At 45.4% G+C, this 17773-nt stretch overlaps 1 protein-coding gene across 2 annotated transcripts in view; it reads right to left on the minus strand.

Annotated features, from left to right (window-relative positions):
- TMEM255B (transmembrane protein 255B) overlaps positions 1 to 12737 on the minus strand; it is a 75945-nt gene extending 63208 nt beyond the window's left edge. For both annotated transcript variants that reach the window (XM_075491939.1, XM_075491938.1), the window contains exons 1-3: positions 12642 to 12737; positions 5084 to 5226; positions 334 to 396 (exon numbers count right to left, since the gene is read on the minus strand). In XM_075491939.1, coding sequence (XP_075348054.1) covers positions 334 to 396; positions 5084 to 5226; positions 12642 to 12702 — 267 coding nt within the window. In that variant the 5' untranslated portion in view covers positions 12703 to 12737. The remainder of the gene's footprint in view (positions 1 to 333; positions 397 to 5083; positions 5227 to 12641) is intronic.
- Positions 12738 to 17773: the final 5036 nt, after the last annotated feature.

The following is a 17773-nucleotide window of genomic DNA, read 5'->3' on the forward strand; positions in this document are numbered from 1 at the left end:
AACAAACCACACAGTGTCATCAGATCCTGTCTGACCTAGCCAGGGAATCTTGATAGCAAGAGCTCTGGGGCTTTTTCTTCTTTTAAAAATATATCGTTCCAGGAAAGTGTTCCTGACTTAAACTTCTTGCGCAGAATGAGATTACCTGTTATGGTTGAGCTGATTGTGTGGCTCATTGCTGCCCAAACTGGCATGACCCACGCATTTTGTCTCTCCCCTCATCATTTTCCCAGCTACGTGGTCCTGGCCAAGCTCTGGCACTCATCTGACCCCACCCTGTGTTTTTAAGACATTCTGACATGAAAAATGAAAATGAAAAGGGCTGTTGCTTACCATTTGTCTTCTGTTCTCTACCAGGTGGATGCCAACAATCCCTAGGAAAGATCCAAATCCAAGCTAAGGCAAAGAACAAAACGAACAGAAACACATGAGGTCAGCTTATCTGGTCACCATACCAAAGCATTACAGTGATATCTGAGCTGATGTATCATACAGATGGGCTAACTGGGGTAGGTCAGGGGAAAGGGTGGAAGTTATTGCTGGACATAAATCATATAATGTAATGGGGAATGACCAGAACTGCAGCTCTTTGATATTTCAGAGCAAAACTTGTCATGTAGTAAATGGAAGCCTGTATAGACATACGCTTCTATAATGTGGCTACTGTTACCATAGTCACGTATATTTTTACACAGCGTAAAGCAAAAATTAAGCAAAGTAGGAGAAAAGAACGCTTACATTTAGCCCATACATCATTATTTTGGAGAATTGCAAAGCTCTAGGCAACTGCAGACAAACAGTTTTCCTCAAAAAATTGATGTGTTGCTGCCAAGCGATAGACCCAAGTTCAAACCCTTAGGGTTGGGTTTGTTTGATTTTAATGACTAAACACTATCACCCATCCCAGAAAAAGTTCTTGCTAAAATGCCAAAAGGACCAGTACCGTTAGTTTCAACGTGGTACAGCTGCAGCACCAACAGCCACAGGAGAGAGAGGAGGAAGGGATGCTGGAGTAAGCTGGCCCTACCGTTCCCACCAGTGCAGCTTCAGCACCAGGCTGGCAGGAAAAGCCCCCTCCTTATGACGGGCCCATGAAGGTTTGGAGAGGTAGAAACTCCTTGGGTTCGTGGTTAACACGAGGTAAAGCGGCAACAGGTGAGACCAGCCTTTCATCAGACCTTCCTGGAGTCAGGACTCCCACTGGGCTCATGTGGGCTTGGAGAAAAGGCATCTCTGGTGCCGCACACCTGAGACGTAGCTGGCCCCAGACTGAGAAGCAGCCGGAGCTGGAGTGCAGGTGCCAACAGGCTCTTTCCATAGAGCTCCCTCCTTGCCTTGCCCGGCCACACGCTGCCCTGCAGTCACCTCAGTCTCAATCCTCCATCACTTCCACAGTCCTTGCTCCCCTCTTCACTAGGGCTGACACTCCTCCCTGCCCAGACACACCCCAGTCACCCCTTCAGCTCCCACCCAACCCACCCCATGGATGGGGCATGACATTTCTGCTAAGGAGTCTAAGCCCCCTTCTGGAACGAGGTCTCTGAATCTGGTTCAGAGCCTCTCCTCCAAGCACAAGTTAAGTTTTTAAGGACTACACATCCCAGTCAAGGGCTTGAGCAATGCCCGTGAACTCCTTGCTGTTACGCACAACCGCTCACAGCAGAAAGCAAATTTCCTGCAAGCACTTTACTCGCTCAGTATCACAACAGGAATCTGTCACTCCCTCTCAAGAAAGCAAATGTAGGGAAAGGAGATTTGCTCTTGAGTGCTTTGGGAAGATTTATGTGAAAGGGAGGCACAAGGACTAAAAGCAGAGACTTTGAAAAAGAACGAGTGTGCAAGTGCATCCATGCTGACAGCTGAATAGGAGAGAGACTTGGAACCCTGAGCAAGGACACTCTGTTCAGGGGACAGCAACTTTGTAAATTAAGATAACTACATCAAAATGACACCTGGTTCCAAGCCCCATTTTTCATCCCAACGGGAACAATCCATAAAGCCCCATTTATGGCTGATGCAGGGGACACAGAGCGCAGTAATATTATCCATGTGAAGAAAAAATGAGCAAATACAGAACAATAGCAATTAAAACGGAAGGAGCAGAAGCGTAGATAGGGATCACGATTTAAGCCATGGCATTGCTGAGATTGGTTTAGGGTCACATGCGCTGCTTTTTTTGTCTGTTTAGACAATAGGCTATTTGGGTTGGGAACTCTGGGAGTCCAGGTCAGTGTGGTGACTGGGACTATTGGACCCTGTAGGCTCCTGCTTGAAAGATGATAAAAATAGCAAATGAAAATAATACAAGCAGTAGTCATAGAGAAGTGACATTAAATATTTAAGTATAAACAATATTTATAAGGAAGCGAGGTTGAAAAAGCTCCAACTCTGGCTTTGCAGCCCATTCCACAAAGACAGCCCTAAACCCAAACTGATGATCAAGCAGTAATCTACTAAATGCAGACACCTTCCGAAGTGGAACATTATACTAACTCAGCTACACACAGAAATATTTTATGTTAAATTACTTTGGATGCATAAATGCGGATAATACCTACCACTATAAAGATGTCTTTAGAAAAAAGCTTTTTCCAAATAAATGACAAGCGACCACATATGCAGAGAAATTAAGGCACCTTATCTCTTCTTGAAGCCAATGGGAACTAAGCAGAAGCCCAAATTATATTATGGATCTAGCCCTAAAGCCCTGCTCTGCAAATGCTTCTAGATGCAAGTCAGTCTATGCAAGTGGGTAGTCTTATTCACATTTGTAGGTATTTGCAAGACTGGGACTAATTCTGCATGGTTTTTAAGACCAAAATCCCTTACAGGGAGATTTAGATCAGTGGAGATCAGTGGATACAGGGAGATTTAGGTCAGGGGAGATTTAGATCTCACCTACCAGCTCTGAAGTTAATATTTTACTACTGAATTCTATGAGAACTAGACCTTATTTCTCATTGCAATTAACACTGTCTGCCCTCATAATCTTTCTTTTCTTCGAGCCCAACAGTTAAACATGCAGTGTCGAATTCCTTCCCCTAGCTTTAGGGATCTAAAACTTTGGGATGAGTGCTATGTTGGTTTCCTAAGCTCCCTCTACTGTCAGCAGAGAAGAGAAGCACCTCCTGAGGGTGACCCAGCTCATTCTGAAAGAGGTGGCTGGCTTTGCGCGGAGGCGGAGGCGAGGCCATCCCATGGTCCATCCGCCAGTGCTGCGCTGGAGTCAATAACCTCTGGCAATGAGGCAGGAACACAGCAGTGCTGTCATACACCTCTGGCTAGGCTTCTGGCAAGATATCACGCAAGGTTTGTGTGGCACCTTTAACTCTTGCTAAATGTTTGGGATATTTAGTGTATTAATGAAGTTTACACCGACAATTGCCCACCACTCTTTCTCAGTTACTTCAGGAATCCATCACATGTGCACAAGAATCCTGAATTTTATGAAAATTATTTAGCTCAAACAAACTTTTGAGGGGGAAAATTATTAATAAAAAGTTTTGTTTCCCAAGTGTTGTGATAAATTCTAGCTATGCTATCTGGTTATTAATGACTCCAAGATTTAAAAAAAATATTTTAGTAGATTATATTTTTCAGTTTAGCGAATAGACATTGCATTATTTCTAAAAGAAATGAAATGCTGAAATAAACTCGTTTGTGCACGTGGGTTTATTACTTATTACACTTATTAAAGACAACAGTTTAAAAATGAAACTTCTTTCAAGGGAATGAATGCAGCTAATATGGTCTTCTAAAATATTTTAATTCAAGTTACAGAAGAAGAAGAGACCTTTATCAGTACTAATCTATCTATTTTAGCTTAATGAAAGGAAAATTCATTCTTTTAAGGTTTTATTCTTGGAACTACTTTTTGTTCTATTTTTAAAACACCACTCCTTATAGATCATTATCCCAAAATTATCTTTCTGAAAGACCTGTTCTCAGCATGACACTAAGATGTAAGAGGACTAGCTTAGGAGGAACAGTTCTAACTCACAAATTATTAATGGCAATGCAAAATGTATGCACAGTATTAAAAGATACATATCCCTCTTCTCTGGGCATTTCATTCCATAGAGCACAAGAAATAACGGTACCTTACAACACGTTTTGGTAGTGGTGGAGCCACATGCCTAAGCAGGTGCCTAACTCTTAGTAGATGAGTTTCTTTCCTCACCTTGCACCCTCTGCCTCCTCCTGACTGGCTTGGGGAGACCAAACGAGGCAGATGGGCCTTTCTCTATCTGCTGCCTGTACTCCTCTTTTTTAAAACTCAGCCCAGGTATCTCAAAAAACTTTTTGACTCCAGGGGTTTCCACCCTTTTGGATACGACCGATCCCTTCTTCTGAGATCAGGAAAGGCCATGGGGGTCGAACTGGCAAGGGTCTGGCAGGGCCACCCCTCCCCAGAAGTCACAGAGGCACCGCAGGGCGAAGCAGATGCAACTCGAACCTTGTGCCCAGTGCAGGAATGCGTTTAAGCGGTCTGCTCCCCTGGCAAAAACAAGACCGAGGATTTCGGAAGGGGACCTTGTGCGAGAGGACTGACAGCAAGACTGCGCAAGAAGATGTTAGGCAGGCTCCAGGGAGAAGCTTCCATATGCCCATCCGCAGGGCTTTCCCTGCGAAGGACCCAGCAGAATTCCTGGCACACAGACACGAGAGCGGAGTGGCTCTTTCTGCCATCAATGTAGTAAACCTCTAAAAGGTCATTTAAATCTATCCCATGCCCGCTGCCCAGTCACTTATATGCCCCCATTTAACAGAGGTCAGTGGGAAGCCAAGCGCAGGTTCTCACGTAGACCCCTGAGCCCAGCACCCTGCTGTGCAGCGCAGCCTTGACCCCCTTCTGCCCCTTAACAGCCTCCCCTTCGGGGCACTTCGGAAAAACAGAGTTGACCTCCCTCCCTTATCACACACTAGAACTCGATCGAAACAAAGGAGTCTCTCTCTCCTGTGAAATGCAACAGGACTGAATTTTCTTTCTTTCTTTTTTTTAATCAATCAGAGCTTCCCATATCCAGCTGATAATAATTTATCTGGTTGTACCCAATAATCTAAAATAGGTTTCTTTACTCACAACGATGCCTGGGTAGTAGCCTCCCACGGTAACATTTTCTGTTCTTGTGGTAGCTGCCAGACCTATGGTCAGTATGAAAACGGACACTACCAGCAGAGAGACTGTGAACCAAAGCGAAGTCTTCTTTCTTTTTGCAAATTGTCCTGTAGGGAGTGGGGAGGAAAAAAAAGAGAGCTTTTCATTGCAATCATGGCAGAACAAATACAAAATAACAGAAGATTTTCTTTTGTTCTCCCGCTAAGGAAAAGAGCTGGCAGACAACAGAGGGAATTAAAAAACGCAGAGTTAGCGAGAGCTCAGCATAGCTTGAGGCACACACATTGGGTACATGCATGAGACGAGGTTTTATTAAGCTGAACTGAAAGTCAGTGACAATGATAATTATGCCTTGTCTTCAGTAATGTTTATAATTAAGTGTTGCTCACATCCATAAGTCAGATCCTGCAGCCCTTAAACGCTTATCTACGTGAAGTGCCAATTTGACTCTACCTGGACAGAACATAAAAATTTGTATTTTAAACAAGATTAGCAGAAGCTCTCCATGCTATCATGAAAACAGATGTGCTCCTTATATTTACTAGGGCAAGCAAACCAATCTGTATCTCTGAAGCAAAGCTGTAATATAGTTGATCAGGTAATGATAGATGGGACTACCTTTTTAAACAGTAGCTGCTCAATGAAATACGTTCAGTCTCACTGGGATTTGGATTCAGATACCCGAAAGTGAAAAACGGCAGGCTCGTCTACTGCTTTCAGCCTGCTTCAAGTCACTTAACCTTGTTATGGTGGTGGCATATCTGAGCTGCAACCACAGGTTACTAACATCAGAGCCCCAGCCCATAGCACAGACTTATTTAAGACTTACTTAAAACCAGCAATCGATACATGACCCTAGCTAACAAAAGGCACCCAAATGAATCAAACTGCGGTCTCCTTTTCTGGTGTTTTTGCTTCGAAAGCGCTTTGAAAGCTCTGGGCCATGTGATGCTGTGCTACCCTAGGCTGCAACGGGGCAGCACGGAGCTCCAGCGAGAGCACAACCTGTCCGCAGCACGGGGCCGATGTCTCTGTCCTCCGCAGCCCCACGAAGCTGCCTGCGCGCCCCGTCCCGGGATGAGGCAGAGGCTGTGGCGTTGCACTGAATACTGGAGGCAACAGCCCTCGCCAGGGAGGCGAGGTAAGCGGGGAAGGCAGCCTGGTGTGGACCAGGCTCTGAGGGTGAGGCATGCTGGTGCTGCTGTAAGCAAAAACAGGGGAAATGCAGGGAAGTCAAAAAGCAAGCAGAAGCCATTCGCAATGAGTCACTTGAGTTACGTGGCCAATTTAAAGGCAGGTAACTCAGTTAAAGGTTTACAGTTCAAAAGCCAGGCTAGATTAGTGATGTTTGCAAGCCAAGCCAAATAATTTCAATGAATAAATAAATGCATTTATAATAAAAATCTGTATGTTTGCTGACATTTCTCCAGTAGAGCAACCAGCCAAAATTAGCCCAGTCTTTTAGCAGGAAATGCAAGCAACTTTACTGAAGACAAATATCATCTATTGAGCTTAGGCAAGCCTCTTTTCACCTGCACGTACAAAGTCTTCCTGCTAAAGATCAAGAAATAATTCATAGGACTCTCCAGACATCTCCCCTCCAGCCTGTGCCCCAGTTGTCTGCCTCTGGCCCTGTTAATCCATGCGGGGTCACTGGGGACATGGAAATGGAGAGGCTCTTCATTATCAGTCAGTTCTTCACCAAGTGTATGGGGTTAAAGGCAGTTCTTTCAAGGAAGCCAGTTCACATGGCCAGGAGGGGAAAGCAGACTTCAGACTTGTAACTCCACAAATCAGTTGCCCTTCTGATAAATTAAAATGATTCATTCAATATATCTACCAGATTTTAAATAATATCTGATGTCCTTGCCACCTCTATCATCTTTGAAAAGTCATGGAGATCGGGGAATCCCCAATAACTGAAGAAAGACAAATGCTCCACCTATCTTTAAAAAAGGCCAAAATGATGATTCGGGGAATTACAAGCCAGTCAACCTCACTGTTTCCTGGGAGGCTGGGACCAAAAATATGGAGCAAATCCTCTTGTAAGACATTTCTGGGCACATAAGGAAAAGGTGATTGGCAACAGTCAGCATGGATTTACCAGAGGCAAATCATGTCTGACCAACCCAGCTGCCTGCTATGACAAAATGACTGGACTTGTGGAGCAGTGGATGTCTTTTACCTTAAATCTAGCAAGCTTTTTAACATGGTATCCCACAGCTTTCTCATAACCCAGTTGGGATGTCATGGCCTGGATAGGTGGACAAGCAGATGGTTAAAAAATTAGCTGGATTGTTGGGTTTAGAGGGAGTGGTTAATGGCTTGTACTCTACCTGGAGGCCAGTAGCAAGTGGAGTACCATGGGAGTCTGTCCTGGGACCTGTCCCATTTAATGTATTCATCAATGGGGAGCAGCTCTGCTGAAAAGGACCTGGGGGTGTTGGTAGGCAATGAGCTGAACATGAACCAGCAGCGTGCCCTGGTAGCAAAGTGACCAACAGCATCCGGGGCTGTATTAACAGGAGCATCATCAGTAGATCAGGAGTAACTACGCCCCTCTATTCAGCACTCTTTAGACCACATATAATATTACACCCAGTTTTGGGCCCCCAGTACAGGAAATACATGAATTAACTGCTGTGAATTCAACAGAGGACCCCAAAGAAGGTCAGGGGGCTGGTGCACTCGCTGTATGAGAAGAGGCTGAGGGAACAGGGCTTGCTCAGCCTAGAGATGAGATGGCTTTTGGCAGGGCTAGTAGCAGCCTTCCAGTGCCTATGAGGTGGTTGTCAAGAGGACAGACTCAGGCTTTTCATAGTGGTGCACAGCAGGAGGACAAAAGACAGTTGACACAAACTGAAACGCAAGAAGTGTTTCAGATGGGGTATAAGGAGAAAAAAATTCTACATTAGGACAGTCAAGCATTGGAACAAGTTGCCCAAAGAGGTTGTGCTGTAACCATCCTTGGACGTTTTCAAGATTCAACCAGGAAAAGCCCTGAGCAACCTGGTCCGACTTCGCAGCTGACCCTGCTTTGAGCAGGAGGTTGGACTAGCAACTTCCTGAGGCACCTTCCCAAGGCACCTTCCCACCTGAATTATTCTATGATTCTATGGTTTTATGATAGTCAAAACAGCTAGACTAAAGGTAGCTTGGGTATGCGTGCTCATACCCACTGTTATGAAACGGCAGCTGCAATGTAGACATACTCTAAAGGGACATAGGAACGCAAACCTTCTGAAAGTCAATGGGACAGACGCTCCCCAGCCAAGTGTTTCTGAAACCACTGAAAGTCTGCCTTTATGAAAAGTGCCTGAGGAGCCAAGCCTCCACATTTTTCTCAAGGTAACACCTGTACTGGCAAAGGTTAACCAGATTGCATGGAGATAAACTAAGGATCCAACCTGCCCTCCAGAGTTTTGGTTATCAATAATGATGTGCAAAAAAGACAGACATGAGTTCGATTGCCCAGACTGAGTTTGCTGGAAAACGTCTTAGGAAAAGCATGCCCTTATTAGTAATTGGAGTAAATCGGATGTGGATTTAGTGAGATAAAACAGAAAAGGATGTCATTATTTATAGGGTCAATTTTTGGACTGAACTACATTTTGACTTTGACATTTACACATGCCAGAAAGCATTTACATATGTGATACCCTTCAATCTTCACATTCATTGATCTTTTACCAGCTGCGTCTCAAATCAGAGGCAAATATCCAATCATATCTCTTTTTTTTCATACTCCAGCTTGGAAACTCTCATAACTCCATGTAGTTAGCTATACACTCCACCCTTAGGAGAGAAAACTTACTGGCAGGAGCACAGAAAGGCCCCTTCTGGAGCAGAGACTGGCACACACAAGCAAGCCACATGCTAAGAGGAGATGGGTAGAAATAGGTCTAAATTGGTTTCTGCTCTGGCTCTCTGGACTTCCTTAACTCACATCAATAAAAATCTTTGGCATCTTTATCAAAATCTGTCTAATTACATGTATATAAGTCACCAGCATATTGTGAAGCCTAAGTAATATTTGTAAAGCAGCATAATATCTTCAGATGAAAAAGGCTACAGCTGCAAAAGGTTCCTACTATTAGCTCCCTTCTGCTATTTCAGTCACGTTGGCTCACAAGATCTTTTGAGTCCTTGTTTACTGGTGTTTGTAGCAGTTGCCATGCAGTTTTTTGGACTTGCTTTTACTGTACCTACCAACCAAAACCCAATGCCAGACAGTTCCCTCAGGAGCCCTGTCCACAGCACAGACAGAGAAGCTGGCCCAGCCTTCTTCCCTGACACTCTCTGCAGCAGGGCTTGGGCCACAGGCTGACCATGTACAAGAACAGCCGTTAAATTAAGAGCAGAGGAAATATTGCTGTTTGTATTTCTAAGCTGAATTTTCTTCCAACACCGATGTTCCTGTAGTGCAGGAAACAGTTAATGCAGGCTATTGACTTTCCAATTTTTTAATACTGAAGTGACTCTCAGAATAATTTTGACATTTATCCCCTTTAACTTCTTTAATAATGATTCAGTATGAACACACAAACTCTTAGTCTGGACCTTACTCCAATTTAGTTATAGCTTCAAATTCATATCTCTAGCATACCAGAAATCAAGCATGTATAAAGAAATCTTCTCATCATATCCTTATAAGCATTAGCTTGAGGCCAGGGTCAATAGAGGGTGTGAATGTGTTATTACCTTCTACTGACAATATTCTTCAGCAGTTTTGGCCAGAGAAGTATTAACTGAGTTTTGATACTGCAGCAATGGGCACTACAATAAAAGCTGGAAGATAAATAAGAGAGGTAACGCTCCTTCCACATCATGGCTTGTGCTCTGCCTGGCATAGACTTAAATTGTGCATGAAAAGGAACAGTCCCAGAAACACTCTCTGCTTTGCTTGCTAAACATCTGTCAGGCAAAGTACCTGCTTGAGCCACTCAGCCCTGCTACCCCAATGGAAGGAAAGAGAACGCCGTCAGGACAAGGAGGAGAGACATCAGACGGCTGTCTCCTTGGGACAGAGAAAGGCCCATAAGGAGAAAAATCGAGATCATCCTCCAGAAGGTAAAAAGAAAAAGTGCCTGCTGAAGATCAAGCTCTGCTGGACTCAGCAAAATCTTTTGTCCGTTCATCAGCTGCAGAAGACAAATTATATTTACAATGCTCTGTTCACAATGGCCAGGGGATAAATTCCAATTTGTAGGAAGACTATGGAAAATGAATGGTTTTGTGGGGAGGGTATAGATCAGATGGGTGGTAGGATGCAAAGTGGTAGATCTGTTGGTGAACGGTAGGGTCTGGATTTGAATGAAGCAAAGGGTGAGTTTAAAAGGAGAATTAACAAATTTATGATGGAACATGTCCATGGTACAGAATGCGTCCAATGGTCAAGGGAAAGAGTGAAACAGCATCTCTCAACTCTGGAAAACTTGCATATCATCTGCAATTTAACCAAAAAAAAAGTCTACATTTAGACTTGACTGCTCCATTTAAAATCCAGCTCCAAACATCGCAAAGTCTATTAAAAAGTGTGGAATGATTTTTGGCAAGGAAAGAATCGCTGCAGGATGTAGCAATTTGCTGGGTTCACAATCACATTTGCTGAATATTAGCACTGCACAATTTCATACCTTTCTCTTTGATCTAGTTAAGGTGATCTAAATGGAAACACTTATTCCAAATAATGCCCCAGCCCAATGTGCATTAGCATCCTAATATGAGAAAAGATAAGGGAGGAAACTTTTGTAGCAGAAAAAACAGTGCATTTTTATTACCTAATGAATGCTACTAAAAATTGTGACATGTTTCAGAGAGTGGCGTTAACCATATATAACAAGATAATAAGCAGAAATTCACCAGAGACACAGGAGTATAGTATCAAAGGTAGCCACTGCTTCCCTGCTATCAAGAAAATACTTAAGGGAAGATCTTTGGAGCCAAATTAATAATTTTTAATTACTGCAGCGCTCACTTCAGTGCCATCTCTCTCTTGGCTACAGTTTTCATTGTATATTTTCAAAACTGGTTTATGCCAGTGAAATTGAATTAATCCTACATTGCCTCCCAAAATTAAATGTGATGGACTGAGATGCTTAAAAGAGATATTCACACCTGCTCTTGGTGATTACTTTCCCTTTTCTGATTAAATGCTTGACTTGTCCAGAGTGCTGAACTAATTAAACCAGATGCAACAGCATTCATTTCGAGCCACAAGATAGCAGCTTTGATCAGGCCCGTCTCTTATCTTTATTAGGAATGTGTTGAGGAAGAATCCGTGAGTGTGTTATATATTCAAGACCATAGGAAACATCACTGTGCTCTTTTACAATTCTATTTTAAAAAATCAAAAAAATATCAAAAAAAACCCACAAACCCTCCTTTGACACTATGTAGTATAGCTATAGTAAGTGATATCATGCAGTATCACCATGACTTCACTGCTTTGGCAGCAATTGTTTCACTAATAAATAATTTAATGAGCAGCTAACCACTGGTTTAAGGCTAGCATACGGATTCTTCTTTTTCGGCTGATTACCTGAAAACGCTCTTAAGTTACAGCCCATCTTCCACTGCTACTTTTGCAACACTGATACCATTTTTCCTCCAAATTTAAGACAAAAATTAAGATCTAATACATTTTTTAACTGGCTGTTACAATCCTTGGGTACATAGCAAAGTCTCTCTTTATCCTTCCAAACACTACGCAGAGTAACTCCTAGCATTAAGTTCTGTATTGCCTTGACTTTAATGAACCTCCCTGGAACAATGAAATACGTGTCCTTTCTTGTGCGTATGCGTCTGTTTTTCAGGACGTACGCTGTAAACCCAAGCAGCACACCACTTTAGCAACGAGCCACTAAATTAGTAGAGACATGAGGAAGAAAACCCACTGTCACCCGGCTCGGATGCTAACTGACCAAAAGCCTGTCACCGCCAGCCGCCGCGCACCCCGCCAGGGCCACCAGCCTGCCCCAAGCCAGCCCCGCACCCTGCCGACATTGCCACCTGCTCCAGCACAGCGACTGGCCCTTTTCATCAAGCAGACAAGGATACCTCCTACATGAATCTTCTAGTAACGTCCCGTGCAAAGCCAGCCGTTCTAACGTTAAGCCATCAGCGCAGCGATTCGCTAGGCACGGCGGAAAGCTCAAAAGAGAAACGGGGGTTTTTGCACACCTCAGGCAGCGAGAGGAAGAGAGGCGGCGTGACCCGCACTGGCAACCTCAGGCTGAAATCCCCCGGCGCCCCCGCTCCGCGGGACACGGCCGGGCAGAGCCCCCGCCTGCGCCCTTCCAGCCCCTCGACCGACGCGCGGAGGCAGCTGCGCCTCCCCGGGGAAGCCCCCGCTCCCCTCCAGCCTCGCCCGCCCGTCCGGCCCCCGCAGCCGGCTGCCGGCTCCCGCTCTCCCGCTCAGCCGCCGGGCTGGGCGCCGCCCCGCGCCCCCGCCGCTGCGTCCCCGGGGCTCACGCACTCGGCGGGGCAGGAAAGTTGCGGCGGGGCAGGTGCCGGGGCTCACCTGTGGGGTCCAGCACGGCCAGCGGACCCGACACCGCGGGGGCGGGCGGCGGCGACATCATCTTCCGCGGGCGCCTCCGCTCCGCTCCGCGCCTCGCCGCGCTGCGGCCGCCGCTGGCCGCGGGGTGCGGGCGGCCCGGCGGGCCCGCCCCGCGGGGGAGCGCGGCGGGGGGCGGGGGCGGGGCGAGCGGCGCGTTTCCTAACGGTTGACCGGCCGTTGCCGCCACTGCCCCGCGGCTAACGGCGGCGGTCCCGCAGCCCTGCGGGGGAACGGGGCGGCCCCGGCTGCCGCCCCCCGCCGCCGGGCACAGCGAGGGCCCGGCGGGCACCGTGCCTCCGCCCTGCCGCCCTCGCCCGCCCGCAGCCCCTCGGGGGCGGCCGCAGCGGTCGGGGAACCGCTTCAAGCCGGTGTCGGAGGGTCACGTTGGACGGCCGTTCCATGGCCCGTGTAAAAGGGAGCGGCCCGGGCCTGTACCTCTTGACCCAGGGCCGGAGGAAGGGCGAGCTCCCTTGTGGCCCCCTGGGGCAGGACGGGTGCGCTGGGTGTCTCGGCCCAGGGTCCCTCGGCCGCCGCACACCTCGCCTTCCCCGGGCTCGGGCTTGGGCTCTGCCCGGGGCCACCCACCCTGGCCGAAAACTACGATGTGGCACAAAGTCCCACAGGTCAGCTCCGGATGCAGGTCCATTGCCTCCCTGCCTTCTGGTTTCTCCTCTACAAGGCACAGCTCTCCTTGTCTTTTGGTTCGTCACCCTTCTTCTCCTGAAGACCCCTGCGCACCATGAGCAGCTCATTTCCAGGCATGCCTTTGAGCATGAGGAGGGAGGGAGGGAGGGACACGGACTAGGTGTTTATTTGCACGGCGGTCAATAACTTAATTCATTATATGTTCTACCTGTGTCCCAGTCTTGGCTTTGCTCCTTGATTGGTTCTTGGCCTATGTCAGGGGACCAGTTTGTCACCTGGTGGAGATCAGAATTGTCAAGCTTTCCTTTCAGCTTTCCTCTTCCCTTTTGTAAAAAAATCAGTATCAATCAGAAATAAAATACCACAGCAACCAGTAATATTAATAAAATTAGTAACAAAACCAGGCATCTCGGAGATATAGGTTAAGGTAGGCATAGGCTAAGACAGGCAATGTCAATAATCAAGAGATACTGTAGGGCTATTCTTTTTCTTACGTGGTGTCTCTCAATTTCTCAACCTCACTGGCGCTCTCCTTCTGTCTCGGTTTTCATTCCCACAGCAGATCCTGCCGCTTGTCCTGCTGCTACCCAGGAACTGCTAGCTGCTGCGTCTAGTGGTACCAACTGCAGGGATGAGTGGCTTCTGCCTGGAAGAGCTGGGGAACAACTGAGAAGAAACAGCCAGCAGCCGCTGGGCTGTTCTGGTGCCTGCTGTTCCTTTTGCAGAACTTCCCCATAGCAGAGAACACAAGAACACCTTTTTGTGGACCATGTTTTTGACACGCCACCAAGCGCTTTGCTTACACTAAGGCATGTTCTCCTACTTGCAACAAGCACAAATCTGTTTAACATTTGGGTTTTTCTTTTGCTCAAACCTCTAAAAGTACACCTGTGTATGTATTTAACTTCTTCAGCCTTTGGCTGATTTCCCCAGAAAATGGTTAGATGGAAAGAGACAACTTTCTCAGGTACCACCCCATGTCTATGAAGCCAGGTAAGCCAGGAGCTAAGGCCAACCACAAACTTTCCACTCCAAGTCAAAGCCACCTTTTTCATCCTTTTTCTTTTGCGTCCTCTAATTTCATCCACCTTTTCTTTTGCATCCTCTAATTTCGTCCGCCTTTTCTTTTGCGTCCTCTAATGTGGAGGGGTTGAAGGCTGCAGTCTGTGCAGAAAAGAGAAAAATGAAGATAGAGGTAGTAGTTGTACTACCTATTAATTACTAATTATTAATAGAAATTAATGAAGTAAGGGACTGAGAAGACAGAAAAGGTGATGGTACAAATAAAACATTTCTTTGAAAGTGATGAAGAGTGATCAAAGTGATAAGAGTGATAAAAAAGCCCCAAAATCTGGTATGGACACCCAGGTTCAGGGATGGCTATGGATAGAGCTTTCCATCAACAGTAACAGGGAGGGTTGGGGAAGACTTTAATTCCCCAGACAGTCTGGAAAACAAATCCCATATGCGGCATGTATTCTTGGGTGTGATGGGCAATAAACTTTTTCTACCAGCAGCCACTGAACAGACACAACAGCCCAAAGGGCAGCTGCTTTAGACTCCTCTTCAGTAAACAAAAAGGATATTATAAATCCTTTTTAAAATAATTTGATTATAGAAAATAACCTTTGATGAATGACTCATGTTTTTCACTGCAAATTTCAGGAGAATCAAAAATAGATCTGGTCCTACAGTCCTGAATATCAGAGGGCAAACATTAAGAAACTATGGAAAAATGATTGGTGAGGCTGCCTGGACCTAAAAACTCAAGTATTTGGATGTGGAAGAATCATGGGCTTATTTTAAATCCAAAATGAAAAATCCTGTATAGCACTCTCATCTGCTAAAAGAGGTTGGAATAGGACAAGAACAACTGTAGACCTAGTGGCTAAGCAACTACCTGGAAGAGGATACTGAAGTAGTGAGTGAACCTACATAAAGGAAATAGGAGAGCTACAGTTCGCAGGGGTAGACTGCAGAACCAGAGAGAAAGAATGGATTAAAATCTAGCTGAGCCAGACGTTGCAAAGAAAAGGATAACAGATAACGAAGAGTTCTTCAAGTATATAAATAAAAACAATTCAAAGAAGGAGGATGTATGGTCGCTAAATGCCAGAGCTGGGATGAAGATTGAGGCTGCTCCAAATGTTGAATGAATACATTGCCTCAGTTTTCAATCCAAAAATTATTTATATGAGGGTATTGGCAGAGAACCTAAAGCAAGTGAGGGTAACGTAAATGATGACATTAGGAGATGTGAAGTGGAAGCATAACTTTGGCTGTTTCTTGTGACAGGCCCAGGAAAATTGCACCTCAAATGTTGAAAGAATTGGTAGCTATCTTTTCAAGTCCTGAGCAACGTTTTCAATGAATCAGCCAAGTTGGAGGTGAGGCACTATTACTGGAGAATAGGAAACCTCTCTTATAAAAAGGCAGAGGGAGCGAGGGGAACAGCAACTCCATGCCCCGTTAATTTGACTGGGGAAAGTCTTAGTACCTCTAAGTGAAAAATGGGCTCAAGTACAGTATGGTTCATCAAAGCTAGATCATGTCAGACTAACAAGATCTTTGATAAGGTAAGTGATTCCTGAGGCAAAAGCAATGCAGTGAACCAAATCTGTCTGGATTATGCCACAAATTTAATACTCCTTCAGAGAAAATGACTTAACATGGAGCAGACAGCTACAAGTATGGGTCACCATCAGATAGGGAGATTGCTAAAGGGAAGCCAAGATACTGAAAGAGGCAGGCTGTCTGAGGTGCACCTCAGGGACCAGTCTGGAGGCAAGATCACCGGTGGTGTTGGGTTAAGGAGTGTATGTGTGGTTCCAAAGTGTGTGACCATCACAAAGCTGGTAGACATTGCTATTACTGAGGACTACGGGAGCAGGAGTGTACTAGTATATTAGAAATAGGTTGAGGTGGAGCTTACACACTTACAAACTAACGAGAGCTTTTATTGTAACTTTGGAGTCTCCCCAGTTCGGTGAACTCGAGGAGGGATCTGTGTATCACCAACAGTGCTTGCATGATGCCAATGCAAAGACTGATAAACAGATGTGTTCTAGGATGCGTTATTTAATACTTGTTAATTAATTCAATGCATTGTAAGTATGGTAGAACTTAATTTTATATTTATGTTGCTGGTTGTCGCTAAAGCCAAAAGGGGTTTTTTCACATTTTGATGTGTAACTTGGACCTGAATTTTCTTAATTAATATTTTTAAGGTCTTTGTTTCTCAGATGCCCAGCTCATGCACCTTGCTCCAATGTAAAAATTAAATCATTTGCTAGATTTGTGCCCAGAAGGAGCCCACACTCCAAGGTTAGGCTAGCAAGGCTGTTAAGAGTTCTTCTAATGTATGTGTTGCATGGAACATGGCCTATTTGTCAGGATAATCTTTGCATTCTTACCTAAAAAGTACCCTGTCAGCACTGGGCCTGAAGGCCTCTGTGATGTCCTTGACCTTTCCTGCTCCTTTCCTGTGGCACACTGCAGCTTTGAAGGTTTTTGTCTTTTGTCCTACAAGTCATCGTTATGCTGGTGAAGGCTTTGGAGCTGAGGTTGGTCACATGCGAAATTTCACCCTGTGTGTCCCTGAAGTCTTCTCTTCTTTATTTTAAACCAGATCAATCTGTTTGGTCTTTCCTCACAGGTCATGTTTTCTAGGCTAGTGGACATTCCCCTTGCTTCCCTCTAGTCTCTGTGTCATCACACTCTGTGTGGGCCACATCTTTCTTAAAGGGTGATGCCCAATGGCTGGGCAATATTCAAAATAATTTTAAATTCTAAGTCTGTCTACCAGCATATTTCCTCCAACGTACTCAACAGTTTATCCCGACTTTATGTCCTCTGCAAATTTAATATACCTTATATCCCAAGGCCACCAGTGACTATACTGAATAGTACCAGACAATGGAAGCACCTCAGTGCTTTCCGTCTTCCAGGACCATTGATAGGTGTGACTCTCCAGCTGTTTTTTTCATCCCTTCCATAGTATTGTCATTTACACTGTTTCTCTGTAGGAGGGTCTGGTCTCATACTAAGTCTTGTTATATTGGCTTGCAAGAGTTATTTTCTCAGTAACCCCTTTTGGAAATCCATTGTGGGCTTTTGGTGGTGGTGTCTTTGGGGGAAGGTTGGTTGTTTGTTTTTAGTAAAATTCAAAGCAAAAAAACATTCCTTCCAGCCCTCCTCCATGACTCCTGCTCTCAGCAGGGGTTTGTTTCCCAGGCCCAGGCTCAGAGATCCAGTCACAGAGGCTGCCTGTGTGAAGCAGCTTAAATGACCCCAATGCTCTTAACTCGTCACCATAGTACTCAGACTGCTTTTGTATTCCTCAAAGAGTTTGGAGCCTGTCTCCTCCTTCCATTATTTGAACCCCCAACAGAAAGGTAAGCCAGTCCTCGCAGAGGCTAAACTCAGGATTCTTAATAAGCCAGCTTGCC

The sequence above is a fragment of the Mycteria americana genome, chromosome 1, assembly GCF_035582795.1.
Source record: "Mycteria americana isolate JAX WOST 10 ecotype Jacksonville Zoo and Gardens chromosome 1, USCA_MyAme_1.0, whole genome shotgun sequence".
In the NCBI taxonomy this organism is placed as follows: domain Eukaryota; kingdom Metazoa; phylum Chordata; class Aves; order Ciconiiformes; family Ciconiidae; genus Mycteria; species Mycteria americana.